Here is a 13,764-nt window from a genome sequence, read left to right on the forward strand (position 1 = left end):
TCCACACACACACTGCTCTATACATAAGCACCCCCACACCATGGCACATTTGCCTGTACATTACCCGACACATGGGTGCATTGCCTTGTACATCCCACCAAATAAGTGGTTTGCCTTGTACAATCTTTCCCCCCCATATTAGTGGAGGACTGTCCTGTACATAAACCGCGCCCCACCATCCCATATATCGGCACATTACCCAAAACGTTAACCCCCATAACCGACAGACACTCACTGGTTCACTGCACTGTACATTTTACCCCATCCATTGGCACATTGCCCTTGATATTACCCTATATCCACACATGCACTTGTGCAAAGCCTCGTGCATTCTACCCCTACTGGCATACTGCCCTATATATGTATACATTACCTTTCCCTACCCCCATGCCCCATATACACTCAATGGTCCATTGCCCTATTACCACTCCACATACATGGGCACATTGGCCTGACAATTCCCCTCACATTAGTGGGTCAATTATTGAGATGGTAAAATATAGTAGCCAAATGTCAATTCAACTGATCCTAATGCATGGTCATGAACTCCAAAAATCCAAGAAAACAAGGCAATACGACCTGCACAAAGTTTTCATGAAAAATTGTAAAATCCAATTTGTTGGTTGCACTGTCGCAAGTGCAGTTAGGCAGTGATTAAGGACCAGCGTCGGTCAAACAACATATCACCGGTTTCCTTCTCTCTGTACCGTCTACCATACTGGAAGCTTTTAATCATTCTAATGAACTGGATTTTACAATTTTTCATGGAAACTTTGTGCTGGTTGTATTACCTTGTTTTCTCAGGTGATAAACATAGGTTTTAAAAAATCAAGCATACCAACTTTTTCCGGAGAATTAGCTTGTGTTTGTGTGTGCATGAGGAGTAACATCATTTCTAGACATTATATTATATCCTAAATTTTTCAAGAGGTTTTCCCTCGGCAAGCTCTATCAGTTGTCCTTGATCTAGTGGCTAGACACTAGTTGCTATGATGTCTCCTATGCACGGTACACAGAGATATTAGGGATTCTTGATCTCCTGTCATTTGGCTGAATAAGAGGAGGCAGCAACATAGAGGAGATTAGACAGGAGTACTGAGCAGTGCAGCTGTGAATCAAACCCTGGGGAAATTAAAAGCTGCATCACTAGGTTTCTGCCTTTTTAATGATACGTATATATTCTGATCTGAGTGTCAGGGAAAACAATAAAACAATCATGTGCATACAAGTATACAGGTGACGTTTAGTGTTCGTTATTAGATGCAGCACTCATTTAGCGTGAACGCCAACTGAAATTGAATACAAACCCTACTTCTAATACGGTGATACCTTGCTTAACGAGAACAATCCGTTCTGGGACTGTGCTTGTTAATCAAGGTACTCGTTCAGCAGAGCAAAATTTCCCATAGGAAATCATTGCAATGCTGACGATCCGTTCCACAACTTCTAAAATGTCCCATCCTGGTCCCCTATTCCATCATTCCACACACACACAAACTCACACGCACGCACACGCACATATTATGCTCACCTTACCTTCCGTTCCATCGCCGGTCTCCTGGGACTTGCTGTTATCTGGTACGGGGCCGGGCTGTGTAACGCGTTACCATGACGACGAGGCAGGAACTTCCCGGCCAGAGCGCTGACGTCAAAGGCAGAGCCGCTTGCCTCTGATTGGCCAGCGCTCTGCCTTTCATTAGCGATGACAGGAAGTTCCTCCCTCGTCGCTATGGATGCACATACACAGCGTGGACTGGAGCGCAGCGGCGCACTACAGCACCCAGGAGGCCGGCGATGAAATGAAAGGTAAACAGATTATGTTATATTATATGCTCACCTTACCTTCCGTTCCATCGCAAGCCTCCTGGGTCTTGTAGTTCGCCGCGAGGACGTCGCGATGTACCCAGGAACTACAAGAACCATGAGACCGGCGGTGGAAGGTGAGCATAATACTGTATGTGTGTGCGTGCGTCTGTGTTTGTGTGAACTGCAAGTGCGGGTCAGAGTGTGGTGGATGGACGGAACTGGAAGTGTGAGCGGTGAGAATTTTGCTCGTACAGCAAAGCTTTCTCGTAAAGCGGGTTACAAATTTACAGAAAGCTTTGCTTGTTAAGCGAAATTCTCGTTAAGAGGGTTACTCGTTATGCGAGGTACCACTGTACTCTGAAATTTGTAATTCCAGATTGATCATGATATAAGCAGATTATATGTTGATCCAAAATAAAGACAAAATAATGATGGACCCATCCCACTCTTCAACTAGATAGGTTAATACTACTTGCACAATCTATTGAGGATTTATCAGCCTACTTTATATCTACCTGCAATACAAACATTTCCCAGCAGGTCTCAAAACGATACAGATCTGTTACAAATGTAGGTTGTTGCCACATGAGAACAGACACTAAACCTGGCAATACAAATAATAATAGGATTTGTCATAGGGTATATGGGAGAAGAACAGTCAATAAAGTTTGGCAATAGGAGAACAAGAATCCACCATTTTGGCCTTTAATGTGTGTCCTACCCTTGTTCTACGTGAGAAATGCTGTCAAGGCTAGGCTGAAATTAGAGTGTGATGCAAGAATGGGATGCAGGTCTTCTAAACCAAGCGGAGTCTTAGGCTATGTGCGCACTAGAGATGTGAAGTTTCTCAAGAAAATCTTCTCGAGAAACTTCTGGGAGTGAAAGATTTGCTGACCTCCGGAAAAAATCCGCGGCAAAACCGCATGCGGATTTGCCGCGGATTTACCGCGGATTTGCCGCGATTTTGCCGCGATTTTCCCGCGGGTGGTTCCCTGCGGATTTTTGCAGTCTGTACTGCAGAAATCCGCGGGATACCTGCGGATTTAATGGACATGTTCATTCTCTCAAGAAACTTTCCTCAAGAAACTTTCTTGAGAAAAATCCGCACCAGTGCGCACAGCTTTTTTTTTTTCTCATAGAATTTCATGGGAAATGTCTGCACAAAGATTGCAGACATTTCTCAAGAAATTTCCGCGGCAAATCCGCGGGTAAATCCGCGGGTATTTTGCTCTAGTGCGCACATAGCCTTAGACTGTGTGGCCACAATCAGGGTTCACAGTGCTTTGGACGCAGTGTGTTTTCGCTGCGTCCATAATGCTGTGTTGTACGGTACAAGCACAGTGGATGGGATTAGTAGAAATTGCATAGCCACTGTGCTTGTTTTTCCCACAGTGTAAACTGACCTACGGTGCGGCTTCCTGAGCAGCAGCATGTCAATTTAATGCTGCGGAGCCGCGAGTGTACTCTGCAGTGAGAACAGAGAGAAAGTCCGCAGCTTCCCAAACCCTGATCGTGGGCACAGACAGCTGTGATCTCCTGCGGAAAACATTTGCGGTCCTGCAGGAGAAGACATGCTGCGTCCAGTATGCAACATGTCCGGATCATGGGAACATGCCCTTATGCTTGCCTACGAGGCTGTCAAGGTTGAGTCAGGAGACCCACGTACCTCTGAATTCAGGCTTAGAAAGAGATCACCAACTTAAAGGTAACCGGTGATTAAGTCTTCACTACCCCCATTTGAGAGCAGCAGGATGTAAAGGTAGAGACCCAGATTTCAGCGATGTATCACTTAGACTACAGATTGTTGCAGTTTTGATTGGAAATTGTTTTATACACTGCAGGTCTACTAGTTCTCTGAATGCTGAGCTCTGTATAACCCCAACACCACTAATTGGCAACTATGTGCAGAAAACTGACAATCAGTGGTGGGAGTGTGATTGGACAACATGGCAGTAGGTTAGTCTTCCAGTTAAAGTCACCTGCTAATTAAACTTACTTGTATACAAACTACACTAAGCAGCCCAATAAGTTACTGAAATCAGGGTTTCTGCCCCATACTGTTTAGTCAATGTATACAACACTTATTAGTTTGCTTATTTTATGGAGGATTTTAGAATCAAAGTTTTGGCACACTGTGTTGTATTGTTAGGCCACACTCCTTTTGGTGAAGCTGCACTCATTTTTGTGAAGTCATTGCACTTTGTCAGATGGGGCGCAGAAAGTTTCAACACAAATGTTACATCCCTATTTAATTTTCCCATTGTCTTGATGTTATGCAACACCTTTATTAGTAAATTTGCAAAAAGCAAGGAAAAAAAGACAATAAGTTTAAGGTAAAATATGACAAGTCTGGTGACTACATGGCCCAGAGTCCACTTTATCGTGCCATAAACAATCCCCTCACAGTGCAGCGTGACAATGAGGTCTCACGTGGAGCAGAGTGTTGTCATATATACAGGGTTGGGAAACAAACATTTCTTTTGCTGTTTGCATAGATTTTACTTACCGCCTTGCAATGTAGTAAAAAACTGGATTCCCAGCCTTCGATGTCCCTGCTTGGTAAAATATGTTTAGAGTTTTTAATGCTTTAAATTCTTCTTTCTCGTGGACCTGGTGCCTATAGAACAGAAAAACATTGCCATTCACGTAAGCCCAACTAGCCAAAGCAAGAAATATTACTCAATTCAAAAATGATGAGGGAACATGTCTGGTACCTGGTCATAAATTCTTCAAACTTGGAGCTTGTGAGATTCAGACTCGACCAATGTGTGTCCGCTACTGGTTTGTGTTCAGGGGGTCCAAGATACGCAAGTAAAGTTGCCATTTTGTCGAATGGTCGCCTACCAACAGCTTTATGATCTCTTTAAAAGCAAAAAATAAAAAAATGTATTTAGTGTAAACAATGATAGAGTTACACGCATGTATCACACCAGAGAAAAAAATACAACCTTGATCCAAAAAAATTCATGCAACTAGTAAAAGAATCTCTCTGCATACCGGTTACTAGAAAGGTACTGTCCAATCTTCTCCTGATTGTTCCAAAGCAACCGATGTAAGGCAAGTACATTCCCATCCGTAATGAAAGACAGACTGTGATTAACGGTGTCACTCGGAGGGCAATTATTTGCAATGTCAAAGAAAAACCTATTAAAAAAATAAAAGATGATTAGTGAAACATTGTGTTGACTGGAATTGGTCTTTAAAGAGGATGTATTAAGACAAATAAAGAAAAAAAAAAAAGACAATGAAAAATTGTTTTATTTAAAAAAAAAAAAAAAAAATCAAATTTGTTTTTTTTACATTTTTAATGGAATAAGATATGGAAATTTTATTTTTTTTTTAGTATTTTTCACTTTTAAAAGGGAAAATATCTCACCAGGTTTGGCAACTATAACCTGCGGTCACCACCACTATGGTATCATAGAATACGGTAATAAGGTTTCTAGAATACTAATAAAAGCCCAGGCCGCTCTGTATAATGTAAAAAAACACTTTTATAAATACTCACCTAGGGGCAGTCCAGTCTGATGGGTGTCACTGCTCTCCGTCCAGTATGGATGATGTGTCCTACGTCACTAAGTGCTAAATTTGTAATGGGGAGGGTCTATGAGACCGCCCCCATTAGTAATACTGTAAGTGAAAAGAAAAACACGAACACCAAAAAAAATCCTTTATTTGAAATAAAATACTAAGCAAATAAAAACTAATCTACACTAGGTTCCATGACTATTCAGACTGCTGCATACTGAAGTCACAACGCGCGGGCACATTAGAAACTTAGGCAGAGACTAACTGAGCTGCAGCTATGAACGATGGTGTCACTGAGTTTATCTGCGGTCACAGCTGGAGATTCCCACAGTACCCCACCTGTGACCTCAGGTAACGTAACCTCATTGAACTCAATGACCTCACCTCAGGTGAACGGAGTTCACAGACCTGCATCTTGGGGTAGAAAACGGCAAATTTATTTTTTTTTTGCTAAGAGATGCAGATTTGATGCTGAAATTTATACACCATATTACTACAACAAATCTGACCCCCCCTGCAAAAAAAAAAAAAAAAAATTGCATTAATACCGCATTAAAACCACATTGTGTTTTAATGCATTTTTTTTTTTTTGCCAAAAGATGCAGAGTTGGTGCAGGAATATGATGTATAAATTTCAGCCCCAAATCTGCATCTCTTGGTTAACGAACCTTCAGTTCTCTGCCAGAAAATGCAGGTCTGTGAACTTAGGTCACCTGAGGTGAGGTCACAGACGTTTTAGACGTTATCTGAGGTCAGTGACCCTCCACCTGTGATCGCAGATAAGCTGAGTGATGTCACCGCCCACAGCATGCAGTCATGTTTTCTAATGTGCCTAAAACACACTTTGGTTTTTGGTATTTTCTCTCAAATAAAGGATTTTTTCAGTGTTTGTGTTTATTCGTTTTCACTTACAGATATAGTAATGGGGGAGGAGATGGTTTCAGACGCCTTCCATTATTAAGGGGCTGGTGGCAGCTGTGAGCTGTCATTAACTTATATTACCCAGATTGCCAACGCATAAGGGCAAACGGGATGAGCAGAGTAAAATGCAGAGATTGTCTAATGGATGCAACAATTCTGGGTGGCTGCTATTTTAAAGCAGGGTGGTGGGGAGGGGGTTGCAATGACTATGGGCCTCCCCAGCCTGAGAATGCCAGATCCCAGCTTTCGTCTTTATCATGGCTGAGTATCAAACTTTGTGTTGTAGGGGGGGGGGGTTCTGCACGCATGGGCGCTCTCTTATTTTGATACACAGCCAACTGGGGGCTGCAGTCTGTAGCCATATGCTTTACCTGTGTTGGGCATCATAATATGGGGACAAACACAATTTGCCCAAAGGGCAACTAGAGGTACCCTAAACTAAATATTAATAAAACAACTTTTAATCCTAACAAATTAACACAGATCAATCTAAAATCAGTAGCAGGTGGAGCAATCAAACATATACTAAATCACGTATCCGGCCGCGGACCAGACACTATGAGTAAGTGAACAGCTGTCCTACAATAATTTTCAGAGTGATATTGCCCTACCCCGCCTAATAAAAGCTAATAGCCTCCCCAACATGTTTCACCATGTCTGGCTTCATCAGGGGGCTAAGGCTATAGCCTTACACAGGGTGCTGGTACAGTCTGACTGCAACCAATCACAGACACCAGGACTGCCAGTGGGCAGGGGAAGCAGTGAATATGTATGAGTGTAATGAGTGGCCCCGGAAGTAGTGTTACAGCGGCGAAGGATACTCTAAGTATAACACTCCGGCTTAATTCTCTTTTTTTTTTTTCCATAAAGTTATTCAGATGGCCGGATCTGGATAGCTACCCGAAATTCCCCGAGACCTCCGGTGTCGGTGCACGGATACTAGGTATCCAGCGTGGATCTGGACTTTTACAGTCCAGGTTTGCCCATCACTACTTATAACCAAATGCTCATCTAATATTTGGGAATATGAGCTCATGTTGAACTTTATGAGCACAAATTGACTGCTATTAAAAGCATATTGTCTAAAGCTGAAACCCCTCTTTTAGACCATTATATATATTTTCCTTGTTATTTAGGAACAAATTGAGACTTAAAACATACCTAGAGATATGTAAGAGCTTGGAAGAAAAACAACTGCATGAGGATGACAATCATAAATAGCCAACAATGTGTGCTCATAAAGCTCCACAAGAAGTCAAGCAAGATATTAGCCAGGAAAGGGCAGCAAGCTCAAATGGCCTTTAAGATCCAATATTTAATTAAAGTTGGGAATTCATTAGAAGATCAAGAACGTTGTATGATAATAGGACAGTGTGAGGTATCTTATTCGGTTCATATACTGTAGTTCTTTCATTAAAACATGCTACCAGTTAATACGAGCACATGATCACATCTTATAATTCAGATCAGAAATTAATATTATGTCATTTTTGGAACACAGGCAGTCCCTTGGTTACAAACTGAATAGATTATGAAGGTTTGTTCGTAAAATTTGTAATTAAGTTGAAACTGAGCCAGAAAATAACCTCTTACCACATCACTGACCTCTTTGGCTACCTCACTACGTGCCATGCGGTTCTATTCTTTCTGCCGTAGACCACCGCATCTCTGGCCTCTTCACTATAGGCTATTACTTCCGGCCACTTGCAGGTCTCAAAGGACACAGTGTCATCACGTTGCAACGTTACAACGCACAGTGACCTCTGAGACCTGGACATGGACAGAATATCTGGCCTACTGTGAAGAGGCCAGAAGTCCTGACCTACAGTAAAGAAGCCAGATGTCCAAACCATTAGTGAAGAAGCCGAAGTCCAGACCTATAGTGAAGAAGCCAGAAGTTCTGACCTATAATGAAGAGGCAGAAGATGCAGTGTGCTACTGTGAAAAGAAAAGGGCCGGATGGTGGGACCGAGGCAATCAAACTGGCTAATATTGTTAAAAAAAGGGAGGAGGGTGGGCATAAGGTCGCACCGCATATCCGGATGACATGACCTTATAATTCCCAGTGACATCTAAAGCCTGGCCTGTATGCAGCCAGAGATCCTGGCCTATAGTGAAGAGGCCTGAGATATAGCAGGCAAGAAGACTGAACAGAGACGGTGACACACAGATGAGTATTGGTAAAAAAAAAAGAAAAATGTCACCTCTCTACCACCCGCTGTCCAATCCTCTTTTTCCGCATCATGCACTGCATCTATTTACGTCACACCCTTACAATACAGAGTAAGCTCTGAGGACTGGAGACAGTCGGAAGTCCCAAGAGGCTGGAGATGCAGGGCGCAACGGCGGAAGCAAGAGGACCAAATGGCGAGTAGTGGGGCTGCCGGAGAGGTGAGATTAGGTATTAGCTTTTTCTGACATTCATAACTAGGAGACATACATAAGCTAGCTGTTCATAATTCGGAGACTGCCTGCATGTCAAAGCTAAATGGAAAGCCCAAGCAAAGATGGAAAACAAATGTCAACAGCAGTAACATTTGTAATAAAAAAATAGCTATACTCTTTACATGTTAAAAAAAAAATATGTATTTGTGACTGTCGACAAAAGCATTTCTTTACTTCACTCTTCAGAATGAAATGATTGTAGAAAACAGCATCTCTTACCTTCGTGCGGCATCAAAGTTGCTCTTTACAAAATCATTGAATGGACGCATGTGCTCCTCTTTCGTAAAAAGCACGTGATTGGCGATACTTTGGAGAATCTGCATTATAAAAAATGATTAATGTAGATATATTTTGGCAATATCAATCAACACCAATAATGTACTTTCAGTCCCAGTCCCAAAGGGGCTCACAATCTAATTTGTCCATCTGATTCCCAAACACTATGGCTGATCAAATACCTAGGTTAATATATATTAGAGTATATCTACACTTTAACTAGAAAATGACTATAGTGCAGGGCTCTACAGTAAAATAATTTTTCTCAGTCATCATTAGCGATTTTTAACCCTCAGTACAGACCGTCCGAAGTCTATGCTGCAGATTACACCAAACTAAGTAGGGCCCGTCTGCTGCTAAGCAAACATCTTGTAGAATCCTATGATACGGACTCCCACACAGAAGCAGGACGCTGCACAGTTTAGTGTAGCCCACACCACAGACTTCACGCGGTGTGTGCTGAAGGGTTCCTGTAAAAATCACTGACAAAATGATTAATTTAAAAAAAGATTCTACAAAGACTCCTGCACTACAATACCTTTCTTGAGAAAATTTGTGTGTGCTCTAAAGGAGTTGTCCCACGAACAAGGAACATTTTATTCAATAGATCTTTGAATAATAATAAGTTCCACAACTGGATGTGTTCCTTTTTTCCCCTGAGCTGAGATAATCTTATAAATGGGTCCCTGTTATGTACTATGTAAAGGCCATGGCTGACCATACAGGGACATGGTGAGCACATTCCACAATTTGTGGACACAGGAGACAGAATAAGTGGTTATACAGACAACATAACAGTGGTTTGCAGCTGCTGCTCTCTATGAGGTAAAATATTACCCTGCCTGTTTTATCACAGGAGTGAGTGTTTCTGTCGCATCTTCAGTCCATTGAGCTCATCATTAATGAAGAAGTCAGTCAGGTAGGAGCTCCGGCTGCTAAGCTCAAATGTCACAGACTTGATTTTTGAGAAGCTCAAAGTACTATTGGAGATGCAACAGAAACCCTCACTCCTGTGATAAAACAGGCAGCGAAACGTTTTACCTCACAGAAAAAAAATCAGCTGTGAACCCATGTAGTCGTTTGAACATATTTTTAAACACATCCAAGAGCCAAACATTTTTATTGCAATACCAATTGATTAAATTGTACTTTATTTATGAGACAACCTTTTTTGATGTAGAAAATGATCACTGATCTGAAATGTACAAATAAAACTAATCTAATGCAGGAAAATATCAAATTATACAATTCATTATTCAATATTTCATAGTTATTTTACTATATATAAATATTAAAAAAAAAAAAAAAGATATATAGTTCTGACTATGTCAACCTCTTCTCAACCCGGCAATTTTCCACTTTTTCATTTTAGATTTTTTCCTCTCCTTCTTCCAAGAGCCATAATATTTTTATTTTTTCATCAATATAGCTATATGAGGGCATGTTTTTTGCGGGATAAGTTGTACTTTTGAATAACAAACTTCATTTTGCCACATATTGTACTGGAAAACAGGAAAAAAATTCGAAGTGCAGTGAAATTGAAGAAAAAAAAAGTGAATCTGCACAGTTTGATTTTTTTTTTTTATTTAACATATACACTATATGGTAAAACAGACCTAGTATGATTCTCCAGGTCAGTTTTGAGTTCGTAGACAGGAAATATGTATAGGGTTTTTTATTTTTATTAAGTGGTGAAAAAAAATTCAGAAATTTATCAAATAAAAGGCATTGTGCTTTTGTTGCAGTTTTTAATTTTTCGAGATCTGAGGTTGTGTGATGGCTTATTTTATTGCTTCCTGAACTGACTTTAATTAATACAATTTTTGGGTAAATGGGATGTTTTAATTTCCTCTTATTAGATTTTATTCTAATGTTGGGGAGACCAAAAAAATGTAATTCTGGCATTTTGGGTTTTTTTTCCTCGTCACGCCATTTATTTTATATTTTGATAGATAAGGTATTTCTGAATCTGGCAATACCAACTGTTTTTTTATCTATGTTTTTTATTAATAGTTTTATTTTCAATGGTGCAAAGGCGGTTGATTTGAACTTGTGGGTTTTTTTTTGTTATTTTTTTTCTACACTTATTATTGTTTTTATTTGTCTCCTTAGGGGACTTGAAGCTGATACAGTCCAATCGCTTCTGCTGTACAGAGTGGTGCTTCAGCACTGCTCTGTACACCAGAAATGCTGAGCTCCTTTGAACGCTGGCACTCACAGGTACTACATCATGACAGTAACAGAGGTCATCAGCTGACCCATGGCTGTCATGACAACCCATTGGCATCCTGTGATCAGGTCACGGGGACGGCCATGCGGGCAGGAAATGGCGAGCTCCACACTGGCGATCATACAACTCCACTGTAAGAGACTGACAGTGGGATTTAACTTGGTAACAGGCCCGGAATGATCTCCGCTCCACCTGCGCCTCTTAGTTGCACATGTTGACTGATCCGATCAGCCGACATGGAGGGCAAAATGTGGGCTCGTCGCGTGAGCCCCCATTAAAAGGGACAGACACGAACTATGATGTACCAGTATGTCATAGGTCATGAAAAGGTTATTACAAAAAAAAAAAAAAGCCTGTCCCAGAATGAAAGGACAGGTGCTTGTGAGCATGTGCAGATGGAAACTCTTCCCTTCCCCGAATGATGCTGAGGTAACGAGATGCTGCTTACACTGCTGTACACCGTGTATTTCTGACCTAATTGCGGAGATACCAGGGATGCTGAGATATTACGAGAAGTTGCTCACACTGCTGTCCACCATGTTGGAGATACCAGGGATGCTGAGGTAAGAAGAGGCTGTTCCCACTGCTGTCCACCATGTCTTTCTGATCTAATAGTGGAGCTACCAAGGATGCTAAGGTAAGAGGCTCACGCTGTTGTCCACCATTTAATTTAATCTAATACTAGAGGTATCGGGTGCTGTGGTAAGAAAGGCTGCTCATGCTGCTGTCCACCATTTCTTTCTGATAATACTGGAGGTACCAGCATTGCTGAGGCAAAACAAAGGTGTTCACATTGCTGTGGACATTGTCTTCCAATAACAATATGGAATACATGACAATACATGGTATAGGCTATTTCCAGGTTACCACAGATAGACCACCTTACTGCACATGCTCACAGGCATCAGTCGAAACACTGTAGGACATTTTTCTGTCAATGTTACAATCCAGTGGTCATTTTCTTTTTGTACTGATTACCTCCTTAGGCAAAACAATTGTGATTTACTTAAATATACCTACTTTTTCTGTTCCTAGAGAACCCATTTAAGAACCACTTTTTCTTGCCTCAATGCCTTCTGTACGTGATAACTTTTATTGTACATGCACACTCAGGGCCGGATTAAGGTTGGTGGGGGCCCCTGGGCAGAAAATCTGGTGGGGGCCCCTGGGCAGAAAATCTGGTGGGGGCCCCATAACGTTAACATTTTTAGCCATAACAGTAGAGCGCGAACTGTAGCATTTAGATAGAAATCCAATGAACATTTATCCTGTTCTGCCACATTCAGATTTACAGTACTACAATACAGACACAGTCCAGGATCACTCACAGCCGTCACTTATACACGGAAAGTAGAGTTAAGGCTGCTTTACACATTTCGATCTCGTATGCGATCACACATGCCCCCATCGTATGTGCGGAACAGGCAATTTGTTGCCCGTGTCGCACAAACGATTACCCCCATCACACATACCTTCCAAACGACCTCGCTGTGGGCAGCGAACATCCACTTCCTGGAGTGGGAGGGACGTTCGGCGTCACAGCAACGTCACACAGCGGCCGGCCAATAGAAGCGGAGGGGCGGAGATGAGCGGGGCGTAAACATCCCGCCCACCTCCTTCCTTCCGCATTGCCGGCAGTATGCAGGTAAGCTGCAGTTCATCGTTCCCGGGGTGTCACACGGAGCGATGTGTGCTGCCTCAAGAACGATGAACAACCAGACGTTCAATTTTTAGAAAATGAACGACGTGTCAGCGATCAACGTTTTAACGCACAATCAGGGTCGCACGTAGCTGTCACACACTACAATATCACTAACGATGCCGGATGTGCGTCACTTACGACGTGACACATCGTTAGATATATTGTAGCGTGTAAAACTTTACTCACATTTGTTATTGATCCCAATGTTAAGGCAGCCAGGGCCGGCTCCAGGTTTTTGTGGCCTCCGGGTGAAAGAGTCTCAGTGGACCCCATCCACACACAGACACGCACATACACATACAGACACGCACATACACACACAGACACGCACATACACATACACACACAGACACGCACATACACATACAGGCATACATATACATATTTGAAGACAAATTCAGAAAAATACATATAAACAGACAAATATATGCACAGTCATATACACTGACATACATGCAGACACAGACGCATTAGGGCTCGTGCGCACGTTGCGTAATTCCATGCATTTACACTGCGTATAGCACTGCAGTGTAAATGCATGCGTCCTGCGTCCCCTATACAATCTATGTAGATTGTGCATGATACGTGCGCACGTAGCTTTTATGAACGCAGCGATTTGGGTGCTAAAATGTTGACCCAAATCCGTGCGTTCATAAAATAAGCATGTCAATTATTCTGTGCGCTATGGATGCAGCTCCCGCTCTGTCTATGGTGGGGGAAGCAGCCATAGCGCATGAAATCAGATTTTCTGTACAGAAAAACTGCATCCATTATGCAGTGTTTCTGCAGCGATTTGACGCGCACATGTGCTGTCAAATCGCTGCAGAATATTCAGCAGTTACGTGTGCATGAGCCT

At 42.0% G+C, this 13,764-nt stretch overlaps 1 protein-coding gene across 1 annotated transcript in view; it reads right to left on the bottom strand.

Annotated features, from left to right (window-relative positions):
* Positions 1 to 13,764, bottom strand: part of NF1 (neurofibromin 1) — a 442,125-nt gene that overhangs the window by 148,626 nt on the left and 279,735 nt on the right. Inside the window, exons 27-30 of the mRNA XM_075333827.1 lie at positions 8,920 to 9,017; positions 4,804 to 4,950; positions 4,521 to 4,667; positions 4,313 to 4,423 (exon numbers count right to left, since the gene is read on the bottom strand). Coding sequence (XP_075189942.1) covers positions 4,313 to 4,423; positions 4,521 to 4,667; positions 4,804 to 4,950; positions 8,920 to 9,017 — 503 coding nt within the window. The remainder of the gene's footprint in view (positions 1 to 4,312; positions 4,424 to 4,520; positions 4,668 to 4,803; positions 4,951 to 8,919; positions 9,018 to 13,764) is intronic.

Source organism: Anomaloglossus baeobatrachus, chromosome 2 (genome assembly GCF_048569485.1).
Source record: "Anomaloglossus baeobatrachus isolate aAnoBae1 chromosome 2, aAnoBae1.hap1, whole genome shotgun sequence".
Lineage (NCBI taxonomy): Eukaryota > Metazoa > Chordata > Amphibia > Anura > Aromobatidae > Anomaloglossus > Anomaloglossus baeobatrachus.